At 43.5% G+C, this 22652-nt stretch overlaps 2 protein-coding genes across 7 annotated transcripts in view; one reads left to right on the forward strand and one right to left on the reverse strand.

Annotated features, from left to right (window-relative positions):
• LOC138751303 (E3 ubiquitin-protein ligase MYLIP-like) overlaps nucleotides 1-21600 on the reverse strand; it is a 190300-nt gene extending 168700 nt beyond the window's left edge. Inside the window, exons 1-2 of one of the 5 annotated variants that reach the window (XM_069913431.1) lie at nucleotides 21307-21600; nucleotides 10940-11154 (exon numbers count right to left, since the gene is read on the reverse strand). In XM_069913431.1, coding sequence (XP_069769532.1) covers nucleotides 10940-11154; nucleotides 21307-21326 — 235 coding nt within the window. In that variant the 5' untranslated portion in view covers nucleotides 21327-21600. The remainder of the gene's footprint in view (nucleotides 1-10939; nucleotides 11155-21306) is intronic. The other 4 variants (XM_069913429.1, XM_069913430.1, XM_069913434.1 and 1 more) reach the window with 4 other exon arrangements.
• Nucleotides 21484-22652, forward strand: part of dtnbp1a (dystrobrevin binding protein 1a) — a 289385-nt gene continuing 288216 nt past the window's right edge. Inside the window, exons 1-2 of one of the 2 annotated variants that reach the window (XM_069913436.1) lie at nucleotides 21484-21651; nucleotides 22399-22449. In XM_069913436.1, coding sequence (XP_069769537.1) covers nucleotides 21596-21651; nucleotides 22399-22449 — 107 coding nt within the window. In that variant the 5' untranslated portion in view covers nucleotides 21484-21595. The other variant, XM_069913437.1, reaches the window with a different exon arrangement.

A 22652-nucleotide genomic window follows, 5' to 3' on the forward strand; every position in this document is an offset into this window, starting at 1 on the left:
GAATGAGGCTGTTAGAAGACCTCAAAGTGGTTTGCCAGGTGGATGTATTTATTTTCAACCTGCTATTGTGATTTATTGTTACATAGTTCTGCATAGAGCATTTTTTATGCGATTGTTTCATTTCCTTCACGACGGACAATTTATCAAACCAACATGTGTCAAAGGACCCACACAACTTTTGAAATTGCTCGTGATAGCTACACAAATTAGTTTCTGCAGTATTCTCATGATCTAAGCTAAACAGTAACATTAAATAATCATCTTGAGCTAGCAAACTGTTTTGGACTGTAATTAATGTGGAAAAAAAAATGCCTTATTTTCAATGTGTAGCAGGAATGCTTCCAGACTCTTGAAGAATTGATTTTCTGCTAAAGTGTGCAGCCTTCACCTGCCGTTATTTCCAACCAGAAAAACCCCTTTTACTTCATTGATTCTATCCAGGATATTCTCCTCCACTGTAATATTTACTGCAAAGCTGGTAAATAGTAAGCAAGTCCCTTATCATTTGGTGGTAAAAGGGAAGGAGGAATCTAAAACTAGTCGCTGCTCTGCTACTCTCACCTCCACAGTACACTCTTTGGCAAGTCACTACTAAAAACCTCATGCCTTATCTGAGGCCATTTATTCAATCCTGAACTGACACAGGGTCACAACTGGTAGGACTGTTGCTTTATAGCTTCAAAATCACAGGTTCAAGCCTGACCTCAGGTGCTATCTGTTTGGGGTTTGCAAATTCTCCCTGCGGCTACATGGATTTCCTATGGGCTCTCTGATCTCCTCCTACAGCCAAAGATATGCAGGTTAATTAGCCACAAGTGTGCAAATAAATGGTAGAAACTTAGAAAAGTAATGGGTATGTGGTGAGAAGGAATTACAGGGAAAATTACTGAGACAGTCTAGATTTAATGGACTGAATGTTCTCCTTTTATGTCACATGAAAATGTTTAAGTACGAAGGATCTAATTAGGGTCTCTTGTCACTGTGATTCTTGTGAGGTAATGATTTAAAAAATACCCTCTGCCTCTTTGGGTCCCTGCATTCACTTGGAACATGTCTTCTTCTGGCTCTTGCCTATTTTAAAGTTTAAAATTTTATTTACAACACTGCAGAAGCCAATTCCGGCCATTGAAGCTCATGCTGCCCAATTACACTCAATTAATCTACCAACTTAGTTTGTTTTTGAAGGGTGGGAGGAAATCAGGGCACCAGGGGAAAACCCATACAGGTCATGGAGAGAAAGTACAAACTCATTATGGACAGCACTGGATTCGAAGCCGGGTCACTGGCACTGTCATAGCGTTGTGCTAACCGCTACCATGACTGTGTAGCTGTAGTAAAGTATTACTTTATCACTTCCACACAGCACCCCCTCAGCAGTGGCAACTTAATTTGTAGGTGGTCACTTGCTTACAGTGGAGATGGCTGTGTTTGGGCATAAATGATGCCCCCAAGAAGCTCAGCCTTACCCTTGGAGCCAGCAGCCCATGCAAGCTAGGTTAGTGTTAGTGTTAGCGTTAGGGTGAGGGAGTTGGAGAGAAGAGGACAAGGGATGAGGGTAAGAGAGAGACCTCAGGAGGGGTTCACAGAATTTGGAGAAGTCAAAAATGATGCCGTGTGGTTTGGAGACTGCTGTGATGGAATATAAGCTATTCTTCCTCCAATTTATGAGTGGCTCAACTTGGCAGTACATCAGGCCATGTGAGTAGTTTCAAAGAATGAAAGATAATCTCACTGCAACTCACAAAATGGCTGGAATCAGGAATCACAGCCTCAGCACAGGACAGAGTCTTCAAAAAATTTCAAGAATTTTGTGAAGGTTCAGTTAGAGATCCAATGATTTTTGGATATTTAGGAAATCAAGGCTTAGCATAAGGAAGTGTCACTGAGGTTAAAAAAAATTAGCCATAACTTGAGTGAATGGTGGAGAAGGCATGAGAATGATGAAGCAATAGGCCCTTCATCACAGTGCTAACTATGACGGCAAATTGAACTAGTCCCATCTGTCTGCAGATGATCCATATTCACTGCTTCTATGGCTTAAGTACTTACAAATGTTACAATTTAAAAAATAAATTACCAGTAATAATTAAAATCTAAAGGTATGAAACTTACTATTTGTAGTTATTAATTTTCAGTGACTGGGAGATTGGCAGTCATAAGATGGATAAAGATGGTGTGAGGAGTTGAGTGGATTACGCGTTTCTATTTCCTGTATAAATACCAACATACTTTCTTTTACATTTCAGTTTTCCAACTTTCTTATCTATGTTCTTCATTATTTATACCAAAGCTATCAGTTTGGTATGAGCAGTGTGCAGGCAGCTCTCCTTAAAACTACAAATTCAAAACCAGTTGGTCCAAGACTTGATAGATGATAAGATTGTGAAGAGATTAAGTAAGATCTACTATGAAGATCACAACTCAGTTCTTCACTGACAATACCATTCCAGTTCAAATATTACTACTAAATGTGTCAATAAGATTATTGCAGACAAATAATTATAGTCCATGTTACTGTTTTGTATTCAATGGCTGTGGTTATTGGAGTTAATCATCCCAACCCAGAATCCACCAGAAAATGAACATTGAAAATTGTTCTTCTACATTTTCCAAGTTAATGCTGAAGATTGTGGATACAGTCAGTGGTTGTCTGCCACCTTGATGATGGATGAGAGAGTTGATTGCACTCCTTTCCTAAATTGATCAGATATCTTGTCGGCCTTTTGTTCAATGTTTCTTAGGTCTTGTTTGGGGCCACATATATTGGTGAGAATGGAGGTGTGGATGCAAGTGGAGCATTTCCCACAATCACAGGGTTAGGTGCCAAGGGGATGATTGTTGGGAAAGGATAATGAATAAGGGAGTGGTCCCTGTGGAAGGGGAAGAGAGGGGAAGATTTTTGTGGTCATGCCAGTGGAATTGGAAGAAGAAGATATATGTTGGATGTGGAGGCAAGTGGACTGGTAGGCGAGGACAAGGAGAATCCTGTCCTTGTTGCATGTGGGGGGGGGGGGTGGAGAGGGCTAGGCAAATGCACAGGGAATGGAGGATATGCAGCTAAGGGCCAAGTTGATGGTAGTAGAGGGGAAGCCACATTTTTTGAAGGAGGATATCTCAGATGTTCTGGCATGGAAATAAATGGGTTCACAACTTTGCAACTTAATGAATAAACCCTGCAACCACAGTTAAAGACAACATTAGAAAGTTGTTATCCAAGTGGCAGTATGGTTGATGTGGTGGTTAATGCAATACTATTACAGTCCCAGTGACCCAGTTCAAATCCACTGTATCCATTCGTTCTCCCCATGTCTGCATGGATTTCCTCCTGGTGGTCCACTTTCCACCTACCCTCAGAAAAATGTATGGGATTTGGAGGTTAATTAGTGTATTTTGGTGGCGCAGGCTCATAGGCCAGAAGGACCTGTGACCATAAGATATAGGAGCAGAAGTAGGCCATGTAGCCCATCGTGACTGCTCCGCCATTCCATCATGAGCTGATCCATTCTCATAGGGGATTCCCTGCAGGGCCTCCGGCAATGCAGTGAGTGGATGACTTGTCACTCACCGTGTCACCAAAGGGGCAGGAGTGCCCTTAAATTGCCCAATCGCCATTCGACCAGGCAATTTAGGGTCCAGTGTGCAAGGGGTGGCAGGGCCCATGACATGGGTAGGATACATGGGTTCCAAGCAGCCTTTCCTAATGGCAGAATATATTATGAGCCATCAACTAAAGTTGGCATTGAGTCATATATGCAAACTTTTCTGACCACTGATTTACAAAGCTTTGATGAACATGCCTTCATTTATTATATGTCTTTCCAATAGGCAGAGCAATACACTGGTGTACAGTGTTAGAAATTGACTGTGAGATGGTCTAATCTGCAGTAAATAACAGAAACATGAAGTTTCCAAATTGGATTTATACTCTTGCCATTCAGAGATATAAACAATTGAAGGCTGATCACGACTTGCATAATGTTGTATAGGAGAGCAAATCCTCTTCCTGTCCAGATTGCAAAACTTTAGTAAATACAGAATTTGTGCAACTGTATTCCTGAAAGAAATATGAAGCTCAGGAATACATTTGGGGTTCATCGACATGGGAATGCTCCAGCTCCATATGTTCACTGAACGTATAAATTAATCCAACATTGCATCATTTTACAAACAACAGAAAATAGTTTAAAAATTGGAAGTTCGCCCCATTTTATCAGCACCATGAGTGCCAATTTAGTTGGTATTTCAGTTGTAAATTGCAATTGCACCACTATACAACACCTTATGCTACTAAACTTGCAGTGTTTTGTCCAAGTTGTGTGGATTTGCTGAAAATATGCAGAATACACAAGTGCTAATGTCAATCCTTGTGTACTGTGGAAATGACTAATACTTGTCAAAGTGAGTCACATATCTTATACCACATACTGTACAATATGAACTATGCACAAAACAAACTGGTTTAAGTCAGGGTAAGATAGTAAAATTGGGAGAAATGGGTTGCAGAATTATGTTTAATTAACTTTAAAGGGGGAAGAGTATAATGTTCATTGAAAAATTTGGATTTTCAGCTGTGATCTCACTGATTGCAGGAAGGAGATGCTCTTAAGCCATGACCTCCTTGCCAGAGAAACCTTCAGGAGGAGAAAGAGAAACCTCTTGTCAGAATATGCTGATTAAAGTAATAATCAATTGAATCAATATCAAAAGGTTAGAGGTAGAGATGTCTGCTCATGTGTCTAGTTTTGAGTTTCATTCACAACTCCTCTGATCAAATTATAATCCATGCCACACCCAGAAAGATATGGGCAACTTTTAAATTTGTGTCGGTGAGTGCGATGTAAGATCACACCATTGCAAGGCAGTAATCTCTTGAAACAATAAGTTCTAACCACCTTTCCTTAACATTCAATGATGTTACCATGATTGGAGCCTTAATCCTCAGCATCCTGGAATCACCATTGAACAGAAACATTTGGACTTTCCTGTTAAATATGAGGAGTGCTGCAATGGGTTAAAATAACTTATTTTGCAATGAGAAATCTCCACTTGATTCCCAAAGCCTTTTATCATCTACAAGCAATGTCAGGAGTGTGACAGAAAATCCTGTATTTGCCTGCATGAGCCAACGCTCAAGAAATGTAACACTATAGAGGACAAAACAGCCCCTTTGATTGTATTCTATCTACCACCATCAAAATTAATTTTTTTTAAACCAATGATGCACTGACTGTAGTGTTTCATATCTGCATAAAGCAAAGAATTCTGTGAGGCTTTTAACATCTGGAAATTCAAGGAAAACAGGAATATGGGAACACCACCCTGACTCATGGCTCCCTCCAGCACATACAGCAGCTTGTCTTGGAAGTTCAAGACATTTCCGCACTGCTTCCAATAATGCTGACCAGATAGAACAAGAGCAGGTTGAGAAAATATTTAATTAATTTTTCTTGTATATTAAATTTCATTTATTAGGGTACTTTGCTGGCAGGCTTCAGATACATTTCAAAGATGATATGGCATCACAGCACAAATTTGAACTTTGATTTTAGATTTCTTGATTTTTGAAGATTTTGTCCCATCTCACCATTATAATTAAAATTTTATAAAATCACTATGTTTTTGAAGAAGTAATAATGAATATAATAACATGGAAGGAAATGTAACCAAGTTCAAGAAGTGGAGTTTAATGTGCACACACTACTATATTGCATGTTCAGCACACGGAACTGAGGATTTTATTCCAGGAGCTTTCGGTTTACAATTTCCAAAAGCCTTCAACTCTGATGATCTGCACTTTCTTCCAAGACCATTCATTCACCCTACCCTCTTCCTCATCACTTCTCCTGGTCATTTGCTGTACGTGCTACGTTTGTATAACTGGCTTACAGTCCACATTATATTCAGCCTTGCTTCAATGGCAACACTCTCAGTTAAGACTCTTAAGATTGTGGGTCCAAATCCACTTCAGAGTTTAGATCATATGACCAAGCGTATAGTCTAGTCCAGTATTGAGGGAGCTGTGAAGCATGGGGTAAAGCATTAAACCACATTATTCTCTGCCTGTTTTGGAATGTAATGCATTCCATGATTCTTTTTCAAAAATAAGGATAAGAATTCCTGATTACTGCCAATATTTATCCCACAAGCTACATTGCTAAAACAGATTGGACTGTGAGTTATATTGCCCAAGAAACTTGTGTTAACCACCAGTTTATCCCGTGGAGTTGGTGCCTGTTTTCTGTTCCTTTTCTTTTGCAATCTTTTAAAAAAATTTTCACACTATGAACCATAATAAGCAAAACACACACAAACATTTCCCTCTTGAATATACACAGTGTCATTTTCTCCCCTTTTCCCCCCCTCCCTCCTTCACCACCCCCCCCCCCCACCCACTCAACGTTCAACCTATATGATACATTAAACCCATTAAACAATGTCATCACACAATGAAAATAAACAAGAAATTTGTGTCTTCTACTTTTACACACTGGGTCAGTTCATTTCGTCGTCTTCTCCTTCTGTCATTTTAGGGGGTGAAGGTCGGCGGTAGGCCCTCTCTGTTGTATTCCATGTACGGTTCCCAAATTTGTTTGAATACTGTGATGTTATTTCTTAAATTATATGTTATTTTTTCCAATGGAATACATTTATTCATTTCTATGTACCATTGCTGTACTCTCAGACTCTCTTCTAATTTCCAGGTTGACATCATACATTTTTTTGCTACAGCTAAGGCGATCCTAATAAATCTTTTTTTGTGCTCCATCCAAATTGAGTTCAAGTTCTTTACTTCTTATATTACTTAGAAGAAAAATCTCTGGATTTTTTTTGGTATGTTGCTTTTTGTGATTTTATTTACTCTTGAGGTGTCAATTTTATTGATTTCTCCATTAGCATTCATTGGGGATAAGTGAGTTTTATAAGTCCTGTGCATCCTGTGAAATCAACCAGTGCTGTGTGACTTTGTACTTTCATTTCTCAAAGTGGAAGTGTCAACGAAATTCAGCCTTTGCTGGAAAACAATGGTATTGTTAGGAACCACTGCCAATGGGAATGGCAACACTGGTACTGACTGTGAAATCTTGAATGAAGAGAAAGTCAGCTGCACAGAGGTCTTGTAAGCTGTGCGAAGATGCATTGTAGAGATGAGCTGAAATCATCATGTAAAGTAGCTTTAGGATTTCAGCAGGGACAATGTTAGTCACATTCTATAAATATGTCATATTTCTATTGAGCCCATGTGCTGCAAAACAGCTGCATTGAAACACAGCTCAAGAGAAACAAATGCTTAGTGATATGTAGCTTTGGCATGAGCAATAATTGTACATTTGCTGGCTCACAATTTTTCCTCAAATCTACTGCCTGCACCCACAATTGTCGTCAGACTCTCTGGGTTTTACAGAGAAATAGCCATCTCCTGTCACATATATCAAATGACTTCTGAAGTCAGAATGTCTTTGATCACCAACCGAAGCTAGTATTCTTTACCCCATTTAATTTATCATTATCTAAAATCCACCAGCTATAAATAGCCTGTGTATTTTCAAGAATCATTCATTAGTGAGAAATGGCTTGAAATTGTTATCACAGAGGAATTTAGTTCAGACTATTACCTCAAATCTCTATTTTTTTTAATCTTCAAAGAATAATTGCTAATATTTTTAGCATACCCTATCAGCAATTCTGCAGTTCTTTAAATTCTGCAGGGATTTTGCCAATTGCTTTGGTGGAGTTACAGGAGGAAACTAATGTAATCCCTGGAGAATTTCAGTTGACTTACTCACTGCAAACTCAAGCAATAACAGCAATGATCAGAGTTGATGATCTAACTCACACATGTCAAACTCTGGCCCGCGGGCCAAATTAATTATATTTGGCCCGCAAGATCATTTCAAAAATGTATTAGAGGTGGCCCGCCCTGCAGTGAGAGCCGATGCTATTTTTTGGTAATGTCACCCCTACCATCCACCCCCTTCATTGCACATCCTTCCCCACCCCCTAACTATCCCCTCCCCCCTAAAACCACCCCCCTTAAAAAATGGACAGAATATTCTCAAAAAGGAATCCAGAATGGTAAAGTTCCACAAACCTTCTGCTGGGAATCCTAACAACACCCGGGCATCAGATCCACGGGACACAGAGGGAGCAATAGTGTTGCAGGTTGACCGTGCAAACTTTGAGAACGGGGAAAACAAAATTGTAACATGAGAAGTCTGTTGATGTTATCAGCCGGCAAGCCAGTTGGAAGGCTCCCCGCGCAACCAGTCACTTCTCCCACCTGTCGAGCAGTGCGGCGGATTGGCGAGCACCTGTGATTTCCTGTCGGCGCAACGGACATGGCAGGCTGCACACGGCACCCGCTGTTCCGCAAAGGCTGATCGGCAGCGCGCTGGGCCTGAGTGGGTGGGTAAGCAGGGGTAGGCAGAGGGTGTAGGTGAGGAGTAATGGGCAGGGGAAGTTATGGAGGTGCGAGGGGCAGTTAGAGGGAGGGATGAGTAGAGGAGGGGTGGATAGGGAAGAGGTAAAAGGGGAGGGGCAGGGCGAGTAGGGGAGGGGTGATTAGAGGTGAGAGACGGGTAGAGGGAGGAACAGGTTGAGGGGAGAGGCAGTAGAGGGGCGTGTATAGGATGGGGTGGGTAGAGGCAGAGCGAGTGGAGTGAGGGGTGAATAGAGGTTGGGTAAAGGACTGGTCAGGTAGAGGGATGGTGGGTCGAGGGTGAATAGAGGCCTAGAGCCTGAGGAGTGAGCAGGAAATGCTGAGTCCTGATGCAGGCCAAAATGGACACAGCCTGTGAATGCTGACTACATCTCCACAGGGACCAAATATGTTTCCCTCAGGTCAAGCAAAGGGTGAACTTGAGCTACCTACTCCTGACCTGTAACATTATCCTCCTAAAGTTATATCCTAAAGTTTAACATTACATATGTTGAAAGAAGAGAAAACATGCAGATGTTGTTGAAAATTTTCAATAAATATTTAGTTCGGCCCGCGACTTAGTCCAAGTTTTTAATTTTGGCCCTCCGTGAATTTGAGTTTGACACCCCTGATCTAACTGGTGAACTATACCTACCTACCTGACAGTGCACATTAGGACTTGCTTCTGTGTTGTTCTATTCATTATAATAGAATACTTTTCTAGTTATTTTCCAACATGGGTAAAAGATCCCACTTGAGCTCAAACTCTCAAAATTGTTCCCTCAATACCCTGTTCTCTTTGTAGAATTTTCCAGATGTAGCTTAATTTTGTAAGTGGAAGTTTGCAATGCAGCACATATTGGGAATGCTGCTCGCAATGACCAAATACTTTTTGCAGTATGCAATTCCCATCACAAGATACCAAGATTCTGTTATTGTCATGTAATAGTATGAAGCATGTAATATTACACAAAATTTCCTGCTGCCTGCTGTAAGGCAGACAGAGTCACCATTAATCTTGTCTGGCCCCCCTCACACTCAGTAGAAGGAGAAGCAAAAGAGAGTCAACATAAAAGTTATCTAATAGCTCCAAGAAAATAAAACACAGGAACACCTTCAAACAAAATTATCAAGACAGGCATGAAGAAAGATCAGCCTTGAGGATCAGATTAAAGGAGAAGTAAAAGATAAACAGTGAAGAGACTTAGAAAAGGAGTTCCAGAGTTTCAGAGGTGGTCAGCTGAAGGCAGGACAGTTTCTGATATAGTAAGTGAAAAAGTTCAAAATAGTGGTGACCCTAACTTCTACAGAGTGGAGTTCCAATATGTGGTGTCATTGTTGGTCTTCCCATGGATTATAGTATATCTCTATCATAAAACCCTTAGTAAGCCTGTCTGCAGATACATAGTTCATGGGCCTCTTTGTCTCCTGACCAGTCGTCATACTGACACTCTGCATAATGGAGAACTGCCAGTGGTATCACTACCAAGGTGCCCATTCAATGATCACCTCAACAGTTAAAAGTCGGAGACAGCATCCTAGTTAGTTTTAGTGCACCCTGGAAAGTACCAATTCACTCAACAACATAAACACATTCACAGTTTCATTAATAAACAGAATGAAAATGGAGAAGAATAGTTTAAAAAAAAACAGTGTCAAAGTCATCAGTTTCCCCACAAACAAGCCTTCTTTGATAAAAGAATAATTGTAAACAAAACTCCTCAAAGAACAATAAAAGTATGTCTTGTCAAGAAAACCATGGGTAAATTGTTCCAGCTGCTGGGACCTGGCATACAAAAACTGCTGTTCTAACCTGTGCTTCTGGTATCGAAAAAAACCCACATTAAATTATTTTTCCCAAAGGAATTTCTTCAAACTCGGAAAAGATCAGTTTCCAATTCAGTGCTGGGCTATTTAAGTTACAGATACCTGGTTCTATCATGGCAATGAACTCATTAAATTGCTATGTGGTTTACAATTGGAAACTACCAGATGGTGTGGAGGATAATGAGAAGTTTATTTGATAGGTGAGCATGCGATGCCACAGCACCAAGAAGGGAAGCTAGTAACATTACCTTTGGGGTACAGAGCACCCAGCCCCAATTATATTCATACTGCCATGCACCATACAGTGAACACACTATGATTTCCTTGGCCATGCTCCCGCCCCCCCACTCATCTATCTACAAGACCCATTCTCTCCAGGCAGAGAGCCTCCAATCATAAATCTCACAGATTAAAGTGACTATCAAGTGGAAGACAGCGAATGTCATGCCGCTATTCAAATAAGGATGTAAACAAAATGCAGGGAACTATAGGTCAGTTAGTTTAACATCTGTAGTTGGGAAAATGCTTGAAGCTATCATTAAAGAAGAAATAGTGAGGCATCTGGAGTAAAATGGATCCATCAGGTAGATGCAGCATGAATTCAGAAAAGGCAGGTTCTGTTTGATAAACTTACTGGAGTTCTTTGAAGTTATAATCAGTGCTGTAAATAGAGGGGAGCAGGTGGATGTTGTTTACCTGGATTTCCAAAAGGTATTCGATAAGGTGCCGCATAAAGGACATACATAAGATAAGGATGCCTGGAAATGGGGTGATGTATAAGCAACGGATAGAAGATTTGGTTAACCAGTAGAAAGCAGAAAGTTGTTTCTTCTGGTTGGCGATCAGTAGCGCGCGGGATGCTGCAGGGTTCAGTGCTGGGCCCGCAACTGTTCACGATGTATGTTAATGATCTGGAAGAGAGGACAGAGTGTAATCTATCTAAATTTGCTGATGACATTGAATTGAGTGGAAAAGCAAATTATGCAGAGCGAACAGAGAGTCTGCAAAGAGATAGATGGATTAAATGAGTGGGATAGGGTCTGGCAGATGGAGTACAATGCTGGTAAATGTGAGATTATCCAATTTAGAAGGAAAAATGGAAAAATGAAATGGTGTGACATGTATATAGAGTCATAAAAAGACCTTTTGGCACATTGAGCTTCATAAAATATTGAGTATAGGAGTTGGGATGTTATAGTAAAGTTGTATAAGACATTGATGAGGCAAAATTGATGAGTATTGTGTGCAGTTTTGGTCACCTAACTACAGGAAGGATATCAATAAGAGTGAAAGAGTGCTGAGAAGATTTACTGGGATGTTGCTGGGATTTGAGGAACTGAGTTACAGGGAAAGGTTAAACAATATTTCCTGGATTATCTAAGTACGAGGGGAGATTTGATCAAGCTATACAAAATTATGAGGGGTATAGATAGAGTAAATGCAAGTAGGCCTTTTCCACTGAGATTAAGTGAGATACAAATCAGAGGACATGGTTTAAGGGTGAAAGGGGAAAGTTTAAGGGGAACATTAGGGGGAACTTCTTCACAGAGAATAGTGAAAATGTGGAACGAACTTCTAGCTGAAGTGGTGAATGAGGGCTCATTTTTAACATTTAAGAAAAATTCAGATAGGTACAGTACATGGATGGGAAGAGTATGGAAAGCTATGGACTGGGAGCAGGTCAGTGGCACCAGGCAGAATAAGTTTGGCATAGACTAGAAGGGCTGAATGGTCTGTTTTTATGCTGTAATGTTCTATGATCTATAACAATGACAACTCAAAGTATAGAAGGCAGATAGAGAGATTTGTGGCTTGATGCCAGAGTAACAACTTATACACTCAATATTAGCAAGACTAAGGAGCTGTCCAGTGTCTGTGTGGACAGTGTGTGACTGTTATATGAGTTTGTGTGTGTGTGTAGTGTGAGAAGTGTGTGTACCTAGTGTGTCCAAGTAGTGTGTGTACCTAGTGTGTCCACTGTGTTTATGAGTGCTATGTGCATGTCCAGTGTGTGTGCTGTCAGTGTGCACTCAGTGTGTATATATGCATTGTGTGTGTATTGCCAGTGTGTGCACAGTGAGCGTGTCCACTGAGTTTGTGCCCTGTATGTGTGTGTGTGTGTGTGTGTGTGTGTGTGTGTGTGTGTGTGTGTGTGTGTGTGTGTGTGTGCGCGCGCGCGCGCGAGCGCACAGGTGCATGGTGTGTGTATGCCCAATATATGTGAGCAGCGTGTGCCTAGTGTGTACAGTTTTTGTGTTCCCACTGTCTGTGTGCAGAATATTTTTGTGCCCAGGATGTGTGTGCTCGCAGTGTGTATATGCCGAGTGTGTCTTTGTGTGCACAGTTTTTGTGTACGAGTGCATACAAAGTGTGTATGTACCCAATGTTTGTGTTCACATACCCTCTATGTACACAGAGAATGGATGCACACAAATATTGCACGCATACACACATGGTACACACATTGTGCACATAGACACTGGGCATACACACTGTGCGTGCACACACACACTCAAAGACACATCACATAGACTCACTCTTGTAGGGTAATAACGAATCCTACTAAATAAGGGCATGGTAGACAATTATGAGTGAAAGAGGTCAGCAGTTTTAACAGTAATTTGCAAAGCAAATTGGAGTCATACCTGAGGTCGAAGACCTATATCTGACTCAGCCCCTGTTACACAAGAACTTGATTATGCTTCACACAAAGATGGTAAAACAACAAATTACAACCAATCACCATCCTCCAGCAGCAAATGCAGTTAAATCCCAATCTTCAAAAGTTTATTTCATTTCACTGTTGCAGGCTCTGTTCCATTACCCCTAACATCCACCAGGTGGAAACTTTTGTTCTCTAACTTGTCATGGTTGTCTCACCCTCAAATCACAGAATTCTCTCATTTGTTTTTGCCTAACATCAAGTCTCTTATTCTTCTAACTTACTATTTTATAGAGAATGACATAGGCTTGACCCCTCTCTAGATGAGATTTCCCACTTGTCTAAAATTATTTAACTTTTATCCTTTGACTAATGCTCTGCTCCTGGGATCCTGAGCCATTGTGAACATCCCTCCTGTCTTATTAGAATGTTATATTTTCCTAGACCTTCTCATTCAGTAAAATTATAATAAATAAGTGTAATTGATTTAATGATAATGCATTTTTGATCTAACTGGTCTATCTCTCTGCCAGTATTGAGGTAGGTACCTTATGGTGTCGCAGAGAATTTTCTGCGCCCAGTCTTCTTGCTGGTTTTCTAACCGCTGTTGTGGTGCTTATGAGTTTTAGAGTATGCACCTTCCCTCATTGGAGGTTGTCCCTTGGCCAGGTGGATTCCTATTGTTTATGACTAATGTTTGAATTTCTGAATTGTTCAAATAATGCTGTTTTGCAGATGAGTGTTCAGTTTGGTTCAATATTCTGCTTTTTTAAATTGCCAATAAGATTTAAACAAGTAATGTTGCCTATATTGTGACTTTGGATTGAGCCACTTGGAAAATGGAACTGTGGACGCGTCAGGACTTTGAGCACAATTGGAAAGGTGGGGGAAACCCGATGGGAGAATTATTGGTATAATCTTTCTTTCTGTGTTCAACATATATTATTCAATTGCAAAGATAAGAGCAGGTAACTGAATACAATTCAACAATGGTTCATATCTTAACTGAGAAGAAAATTTGAATATTGGAAGTCCAGACAGCTAACACTTCCTCCTTTTACTTTGTGAAGTGTGGTTCTCTAGAGATGCACAAAGATGCAAATTCTAAGAGGCAAAATTGACAGTCTGGAATCTTGCTCATTATCATTTGGCTATTTTGATGTCATCCATTAGCATAGCTCTATTTACTTGCTGTGTTCAGAATCAGAATCCATTGTCATGAACGTCTCGAAATTCGTTTTGCGGCATTACAGTGCAAATATTGCTATAAACTGTGGCAGCTGCTCGCAGGGCCTCACAAAATGAAGGACGAACGCAACGATCCAGCAGGCTGCACGAAGCCCGCAGCACTGCCCTCCAATTGGCCACAACTAAAAGAGCCTAACTGGCCTATCAAAGAAAGCGGATCACAAATGCACCAATCAGTGCTGAGGGGGCTTTAACCACGCCCTTCATCTTGAGAATAAAAGCAGGGCTGCTGACCTCGACGAGTCTCCACATCCTGAAGACTCAACACAATGGAACACACATCTGTAGGCACCATTGCATTGAAGCTGCCAACTTTCTGGATGAACAGGCCCCACATTTGGTTTGGTCAAGCAGTGGCCCAGTTCCAGATCAAACGGATAACCTCTGATTCAACAAGATACTTCTACGTCATCAGCTCGCTCGATCAGGAAGCCGCCTCATGAGTTGATTACCTCATCCAGGTCCCGCCAGAGGAAGGTAAATACATGGCTCTGAAAAACCTCATTAGCACGTATGGCCTCTCACAATGTGAGAGAGATACCAAGGTCCTGCACTTGAATGGCCTAGGCCATAGGACCACCTCTGCCCTCATGGACGAGATGCTCACACTGGCGGAAGGACACAAGCCCTGCCTGTCCAAGCAGCCGAGGTGGACTTCAGTGACCCACTCAGGGTTGCACTGTGAGTGCACGGTCTCTAACATTCCAAGTGCAAAGCTACATTAGTCACCAGTCATCAGTCAGCCACATTATTTGGCCACAACTAAGGACAACGCCCAAATCCAATCCACCATGTGAGCAGGCCCCATCCTGCCAGAAAGCAGAAATGTCTGATCCAAATGGTGTTTCTACCACCAACATTGGGGGGGGGAGGGGGCGCGGCTGCACGCAGGTGCTGCCAGCTATGTTTGTTCCCAGGAATCTATGGGGCCAGCTGTCGTTAGTGGCTGTGGCAGCTGGACAATCAAATAGCCTTCTCCATGTCTGGGACAGCATCTCAGGCCACAGGTTCCTGTGTGCTGCCAATAACACTGCCATCCAACCCTTTGGAAAAAGGTGAATTCTGGTACGTTTCGGTGTCACCACCTTCCAATGGACCTTCATGCTTGCTTCAGTGGACAAACCTCTGCTAGGCATTTCCTCTGGGCACACTCCTTACATGTCGACTTCCAGGGCAGATGACTAGTTCATGCTGAGATTTTCCACACGGTGCCCCTTGGCAAGTTCAACAAACCTTCCACCCAGCTTGCTTCCAAAAAATTTGGCAACCATACCTGAGCCATATAGGAGCACGGTTGTGAAAAGAGATAACTTTGCCTCAGGGCCTGTTTCACTTCAATTCCTCCCCAATCTCTGGGGGGGGGGGAGAAACAAGGGGTCCACCTCAGTCCAGCCAGGAAAAGTCAGGAAAACAAAGGAAAATCAGTCCAATCTCTGGTTGCTGGGCCAGGCCAGACCCACAACTCCCCAATATGATTTATTCGCATGTTTTGCACGTTTTAATATCATAAGTGTTATCTATCTTATCTGATTGATTCTGATTGATATAATTTCATGTAAAATTGTTTAAAAATTTTAATTTTTTTAGAAGTAATTAAATTAGAATCATTTTTTGTTGCAATAATCATTCTTGATACCTGTTCTGTTTTTAACTGCCATGCCAGCATCTTATGCGCCCTACAACCAATTCATAATACCTCTGTCCAGGCTACTGTCATTAGCTGTGTTTATACTAAGGACAAAGCCTCTCGGACCGAATCATGTCCATGCGACTTCCCCTTCAAAACAAGCGTCACATCACCCTCATCAGTGTCTATGCTCCAACCCTCCAGGCGGAACCAGCAGAAAAGGACAAGTTCTACACCAACCTGCGCAACCTCATCCAACGCACCCCTACAGCCGACAAGGTTGTTATCCTGGGCGACTTCAACGCTCGTGTCGGCAAAGACTCAGAAACCTGGCCAGGAATCCTGGGCAAGCATGGCGTCGGCAAGTGCAACGACAATGGGCGCCTCCTGTTGGAGCTCTGCGCAGAACAGCGGCTTGTCATTACAAACACCCTTTTTCAGCAGAGGGACAGCCTTAAGACCACCTGGATGCATCCCCGATCCAAACACTGGCACCTCCTGGACTACATCCTGGTGCGAGAAAGTGACAAACGAGATGTGCTCCACACCAGGGTCATGCCTAGCGCGGAATGCCACACTGACCACCGGCTGGTTCGCTGCAAGCTCAACCTTCACTTCAAGCCAAAGCCCAGGAACAATAAAGCCCCCAGAAAGAGGTTCAATGTTGGAAACCTGCAGTCAGACGAAGCGAGAGGAAACTTCCAGGCAAACCTCAAAGCAAAGCTCGACGATGCAACCCGCCTCACGGACCCGTCCCCTGAAACCCTCTGGGATCAGTTGAAGACTACCATACTGCAATCCACTGAAGAGGTACTGGGCTTCTCCTCCAGGAAAAACAAGGACTGGTTTGACGAAAACAGCCAGGAAATCCAGGAGCTGCTGGCAAAGAAGCGAGCTGCCCACCAGGCTCACCTTACAAAGCCGTCCTGTCCAGAGAAGAAACAAGCCTTCCGTCGCGCATGCAGCCATCTTCAGCGCAAACTCCGGGAGATCCAAAATGAGTGGTGGACTAGCCTCGCCAAACGAACCCAGCTCAGCGCGGACATTGGCGACTTCAGGGGTTTCTACGAGGCTCTAAAGGCTGTGTATGGCCCCTCACCCCAAGTCCAAAGCCCGCTGCGCAGCTCAGACGGCAAAGTCCTCCTCAGCGACAAGATCTCCATCCTCAACCGATGGTCAGAACACTTCCAATCTCTTTTCAGTGCCAACCGCTCAGTCCAAGATTCCGCCCTGCTCCAGCTCCCTCAACAGCCCCTAAGGCTAGAGCTGGATGAGGTTCCCACCCTGGATGAGACATATAAGGCAATCGAACAACTGAAAAGTGGCAAAGCAGCAGGTATGGATGGAATCCCCCCAGAAGTCTGGAAGGCTGGCGGCAAAACTCTGCATACCAAACTGCATGAGTTTTTCAAGCTTTGTTGGGACCAAGGTAAACTGCCTCAGGATCTTCGTGATGCCACCATCATCACCCTGTACAAAAACAAAGGCGAGAAATCAGACTGCTCAAACTACAGGGGAATCACGTTGCTCTCCATTGCAGGCAAAATCTTCGCTAGGATTCTACTAAATAGAATAATACCTAGTGTCGCCGAGAATATTCTCCCAGAATCACAGTGCGGCTTTCGCGCAAACAGAGGAACTACTGACATGGTCTTTGCCCTCAGACAGCTCCAAGAAAAGTGCAGAGAATAAAACAAAGGACTCTACATCACCTTTGTTGACCTCACCAAAGCCTTCGACACCGTGAGCAGGAAAGGGCTTTGGCAAATACTAGAGCGCATCGGATGTCCCCCAAAGTTCCTCAACATGATTATCCAACTGCACGAAAACCAACAAGGTCGGGTCAGATACAGCAATGAGCTCTCTGAACCCTTCTCCATTAACAATGGCGTGAAGCAAGGCTGTGTTCTCGCACCAACCCTCTTTTCAATCTTCTTCAGCATGATGCTGAACCAAGCCATGAAAGACCCCAACAATGAAGACGCTGTTTACATCCGGTACCGCACGGATGGCAGTCTCTTCAATCTGAGGCGCCTGCAAGCTCACACCAAGACACAAGAGAAACTTGTCCGTGAACTACTCTTTGCAGACGATGCCGCTTTAGTTGCCCATTCAGAGCCAGCTCTTCAGCGCTTGACGTCCTGCTTTGCGGAAACTGCCAAAATGTTTGGCCTGGAAGTCAGCCTGAAGAAAACTGAGGTCCTCCATCAGCCAGCTCCCCACCATGATTACCAGCCCCCCCACATCTCCATCGGGCACACAAAACTCAAAACGGTCAACCAGTTTACCTATCTCGGCTGCACCATTTCATCAGATGCAAGGATCGACAATGAGATAGACAACAGACTCGCCAAGGCAAATAGCGCCTTTGGAAGACTACACAAAAGAGTCTGGAAAAACAACCAACTGAAAAACCTCACAAAGATAAGCGTATACAGAGCCGTTGTCATACCCACACTCCTGTTCGGCTCCGAATCATGGGTCCTCTACCGGCACCACCTACGGCTCCTAGAACGCTTCCACCAGCGTTGTCTCCGCTCCATCCTCAACATCCATTGGAGCGCTTACATCCCTAACGTCGAAGTACTCGAGATGGCAGAGGTCGACAGCATCGAGTCCACGCTGCTGAAGATCCAGCTGCGCTGGATGGGTCACGTCTCCAGAATGGAGGACCATCGCCTTCCCAAGATCGTGTTATATGGCGAGCTCTCCACTGGCCACCGTGACAGAGGTGCACCAAAGAAAAGGTACAAGGACTGCCTAAAGAAATCTCTTGGTGCCTGCCACATTGACCACCGCCAGTGGGCTGATAACGCCTCAAACCGTGCATCTTGGCGCCTCACAGTTTGGCGGGCAGCAACCTCCTTTGAAAAAGACCGCAGAGCCCACCTCACTGACAAAAGGCAAAGGAGGAAAAACCCAACACCCAACCCCAACCAACCAATTTTCCCCTGCAACCGCTGCAATCGTGTCTGCCTGTCCCGCATCGGACTTGTCAGCCACAAACGAGCCTGCAGCTGACGTGGACTTTTTACCCTCTCCATAAATCTTCGTCCGCGAAGCCAAGCCAAAGACTAAGGACACCTCGCATCACCCCGCATCACCTCAAATCACCGCGATTTTTTGTCGCTCGCATCACCGCGCATTTTAGGACTACCTGAACTGTTTCTACCGAGCAATTGAATATGCGGTGATGCAGGGTGATGCGAGGTGATGCGAGGAATGCGAGGTGATGCAGGGCGAAGCGAGGTGACCAGGAAGTCCGATGAGCAATTGAAAACCGTGGGTGAAAAATCGTGACTTCTGGTGAGTCACCCGCGGTGTTTCCACTGCGAGGTCGTCCCTCGCATCACCCCGCATTGACCACCTCAAAAGTTGGACGACGGAGCACCTCGAATCACCGCACATCGGCCGCAACCAGATGTGTTTCCAGTCCGGCAAAATTCGAGGTGTTACCGCGCATCACCTCACATCACCACGCATTTCTCCGCTCACTAGAAACACCCCCATTGTCTGAAATAATATCTGTTGTGCCTATCTGTTTATTCAAAAGGCATTTGCACTGTTTCTACAGTTTGAAACAATGTATTTATCATATGAAATAATGTATGAACCTTTTGTAACAATGCAATAATTTTTTTTTGTAACATGTATTAACATTTTGTAGATGATTGCCAAGTGGTCTAACTTTCAAGGGTGGATCGTGGAGGGTCACGTGACCTCACCGTTTTGGACCTAGTTGTAAGTCGCATCACCTGCCAATCAAGGTTGGACCTGCCCACCCACTAGTGTACACCTGACCATTGGCCCCTTTAATTACCTTGTGATTATCTGGACCAGATTCCCCAGCTTACTGCACTTTAAAAGCCCACCACATGGAGCAGATCATTTTCTTTACTCCTTGGTGCTGACTATAAATGGTGCTCTATGCCAGGTTGTGAACTGTGGATATTGCTGGTGGAGTTGTTGAACCGTACCCTGTTGGTTCAGTGAAATGGGAGTACTTGTTTAAGTCCCTATAGAGTAAGAGTGTGCTGAATATTATTTCACAAGAGAGAAAGAGCAGCCACTGGTATTGGACATCACTGTGTGCAATGTGACTACTTACATTGTTTAAAGTACCGAGTGTTCTTTTGTGTCTTCCCCATTAGTATTTCCCCACGTCTTCCAATATAGATCATCCATTGTTTGCTTAGCCTGTGTCTGGACTCGTTTCTCTGTGAACCAACTGAACCTGGGCCAAGGCAGAATAATGTTTTGGCACTATAAGGGCCAAAGGGCCTGTTTCTGTGCTGTAATGTTCTATGGTTCTAATCAAGGAAACTGGAAAGATGATGGATAGCAATAAAGCCGCTGACTGGGTGAACTAGAATATGTAAGCTGTGTCTGGAAGTCAGAGTAGTGTAGTTGGGTTTGGGGGCAGTTGTTCGCAATATGTCAGTTTTACCTTGTGTCTTCTCTCCATCATTTCCTCATTATTGTCATAGGACACCAACATATACAAATTTGCTGATGATACCACCATAATGGGCTGTATAAAAAGGGATGAGTCATCATACACCAAGGAATTGATTGTGGAGTCAAGGAGGGGAAAACCAGAAGTGTACGATCCTGCAATCACTGGGGGAATCAGAATTAGAGAGGGTGAGCAAATATAAATTCCTGGGACCCATCATAATAATGCCATCGTGAAGAAAGCAGGAGTTTGTGAAGATCTGTAATGTTATAGGAAACCTTGGCAAATGTCTACAGATGTGAAAAGTATGCTGACCGGCTGGGTAGTCCAGTACATCACAAGCAAAACTCTCCCATCATTGAGAAAATCTACACTAATCATTGCGGTCGGAGAGCAGTAGCAATCATCAAGGATCTCCACTACTCAGGACATGCTCTTTTCTCACTGCTACCATCAGGAAAGAGGTACAGGTGCCACAAGACTCCCACTACCAGGTTCAGGAATAGATGCTACCCCTATTCAGACCATGAACAACAGACTTATTCAGACTCATTTAAGACTCCACTTTGCTCATTGTTTATTACTGAATATTTATTTTTCTGCGTTTGCACAGCTTGTTTTGTTTATATTTGGATACATTTCTTTCCCCTTTAATAAGTTTACAGATACCTTTAATGAGAAAATCTGCTTATCTGGCAGGGAAAAAAAACCCCCTCAGGGTTGTATGCAATGTCATGTATGTATCCTGACCATAAATTTTAACTTTCCAACCCCTTCCCCTCGGCCTCCGTTTGAGATGAAATTGGATTATTTCCAACAGGGGGAAATCAACCCCGTTTTACTTATGGCATTCTGTCAGTGCAGGAACCGACATGATGAACTTGGATGTGCTAAAATAGATCAGCCTCCTTCCAACTCATATATTTTCGGCTGCCTGTTCCGACCAGCTGACCACAGCTACCAACCCAACCACAAGCATGATGTAGAGTCAAGAATTCCACAGCATAGAAACGGTCCCTTCGGCCCAACATGTCCATGCTCATCAAGTCCCAGCCCATCTTGGAACTCACCCTCCAGCATCTGGGCTCATGGCCGAACACTCGCACTGTACGTTTTCGTCCGCCTGCAGTTAAATGACAGCAATACTAATCAGCGAGCATTCACCATTCGGCGCAGGAAAGGTCTCCGCAGGGAGGTGGTTGGCCTCGTTCCCGTTGACGGCCGACACAAACCGCCTTGCCTGGACCAGGCCTCGGTTGCCGGGCAACAGTGGGGGCGGAAGTGCGTGGCGGAGTGCCGACGGACGGACGGGTGGATGGCCGGTCGGGGTTGGCGCCCCCCTGCACTGGTGTCGGAAAGATGTTCGAGAACTTCAAGGAGCGGCTGCTCAACGCGCAGCAGGAGCTGAGCCACGGGTAGGCGGGGTGGGCGCCGCCGGCGGGGGCTGCCGTGCCGTGTGCGGCAGCACTGGGCCCAGTCGGAAGGTCGGGGCCGGTGGGTCTCTTCTGCCGGCGGGTCCACACGTTCGGATGGGCGCTGCCACGCCGTGCTGGTAAACGGTCTCGGTCCCTGGGAAATTAACCACGTATCTCTTGGTGGGGTTACAATGATTTGTTTGGAAAGTTTTGTTATGCTTTACTGGTAAATCTTTAAAAATGGTTTCCGAAGTTACGCTGAAGCGGAGTTTTTTGAAGTTTACAATCTTGCTTTGACAGTAGTAGGGCAGTCACATGAAAACAACAAGCCTTTCCATCCCCCTGATAACCGATACCAACCGCATCAAAAGTCACAGTAAAACTTCGTCAGACTTTTTCACAAATTACTTTTCAGTTGCCTGCCGACATTGTGTGTTCTCTCTCTCTCGGGCAGCAGTGAATTCGATGAGATATATCTGGTCATTAGGAATTTAAAAACTACTGTTTTTGCACCTTCAGACAATCACGTGAAAATCGAAAGAAAACATTGACGCTCATGGCAGACGAGGTTGAATCTTTTCAGACCCATGGACTCTTTTTTTAATGTAATCCTTTATCGGATCATTAGAAAGTGAAAGCTGCTGTTAGCACAAATTGAGAGAATCACATGGGCAAAATCCAGAAAATAAATTTAATCGCAATTGAAACATTTGACGTTCATAGTATCAAATATTTTTCTTATTGCAGCTTAAGGACGCTAAGTGACAAATCTAAAGACGTGAAAATTAAGAAGCCAAGGTAATCTGTTTATTCCAAACACACTCAATACACTGATTAGCTTGGATTTTGTATTCATGAAATGTCTCTCACATTTGACAGATAGTGAAAGGTGTCTTTTATTTGCATGATGCAATACTGGCATTTTTATGCTTGCTGAATATTTATTTGCAGGTAACCAGAATGTGTTTATTCATGGAGCAATGCAACATGGAAAATGGCTC

The sequence above is a fragment of the Narcine bancroftii genome, chromosome 1 (assembly GCF_036971445.1).
Source record: "Narcine bancroftii isolate sNarBan1 chromosome 1, sNarBan1.hap1, whole genome shotgun sequence".
Lineage (NCBI taxonomy): Eukaryota > Metazoa > Chordata > Chondrichthyes > Torpediniformes > Narcinidae > Narcine > Narcine bancroftii.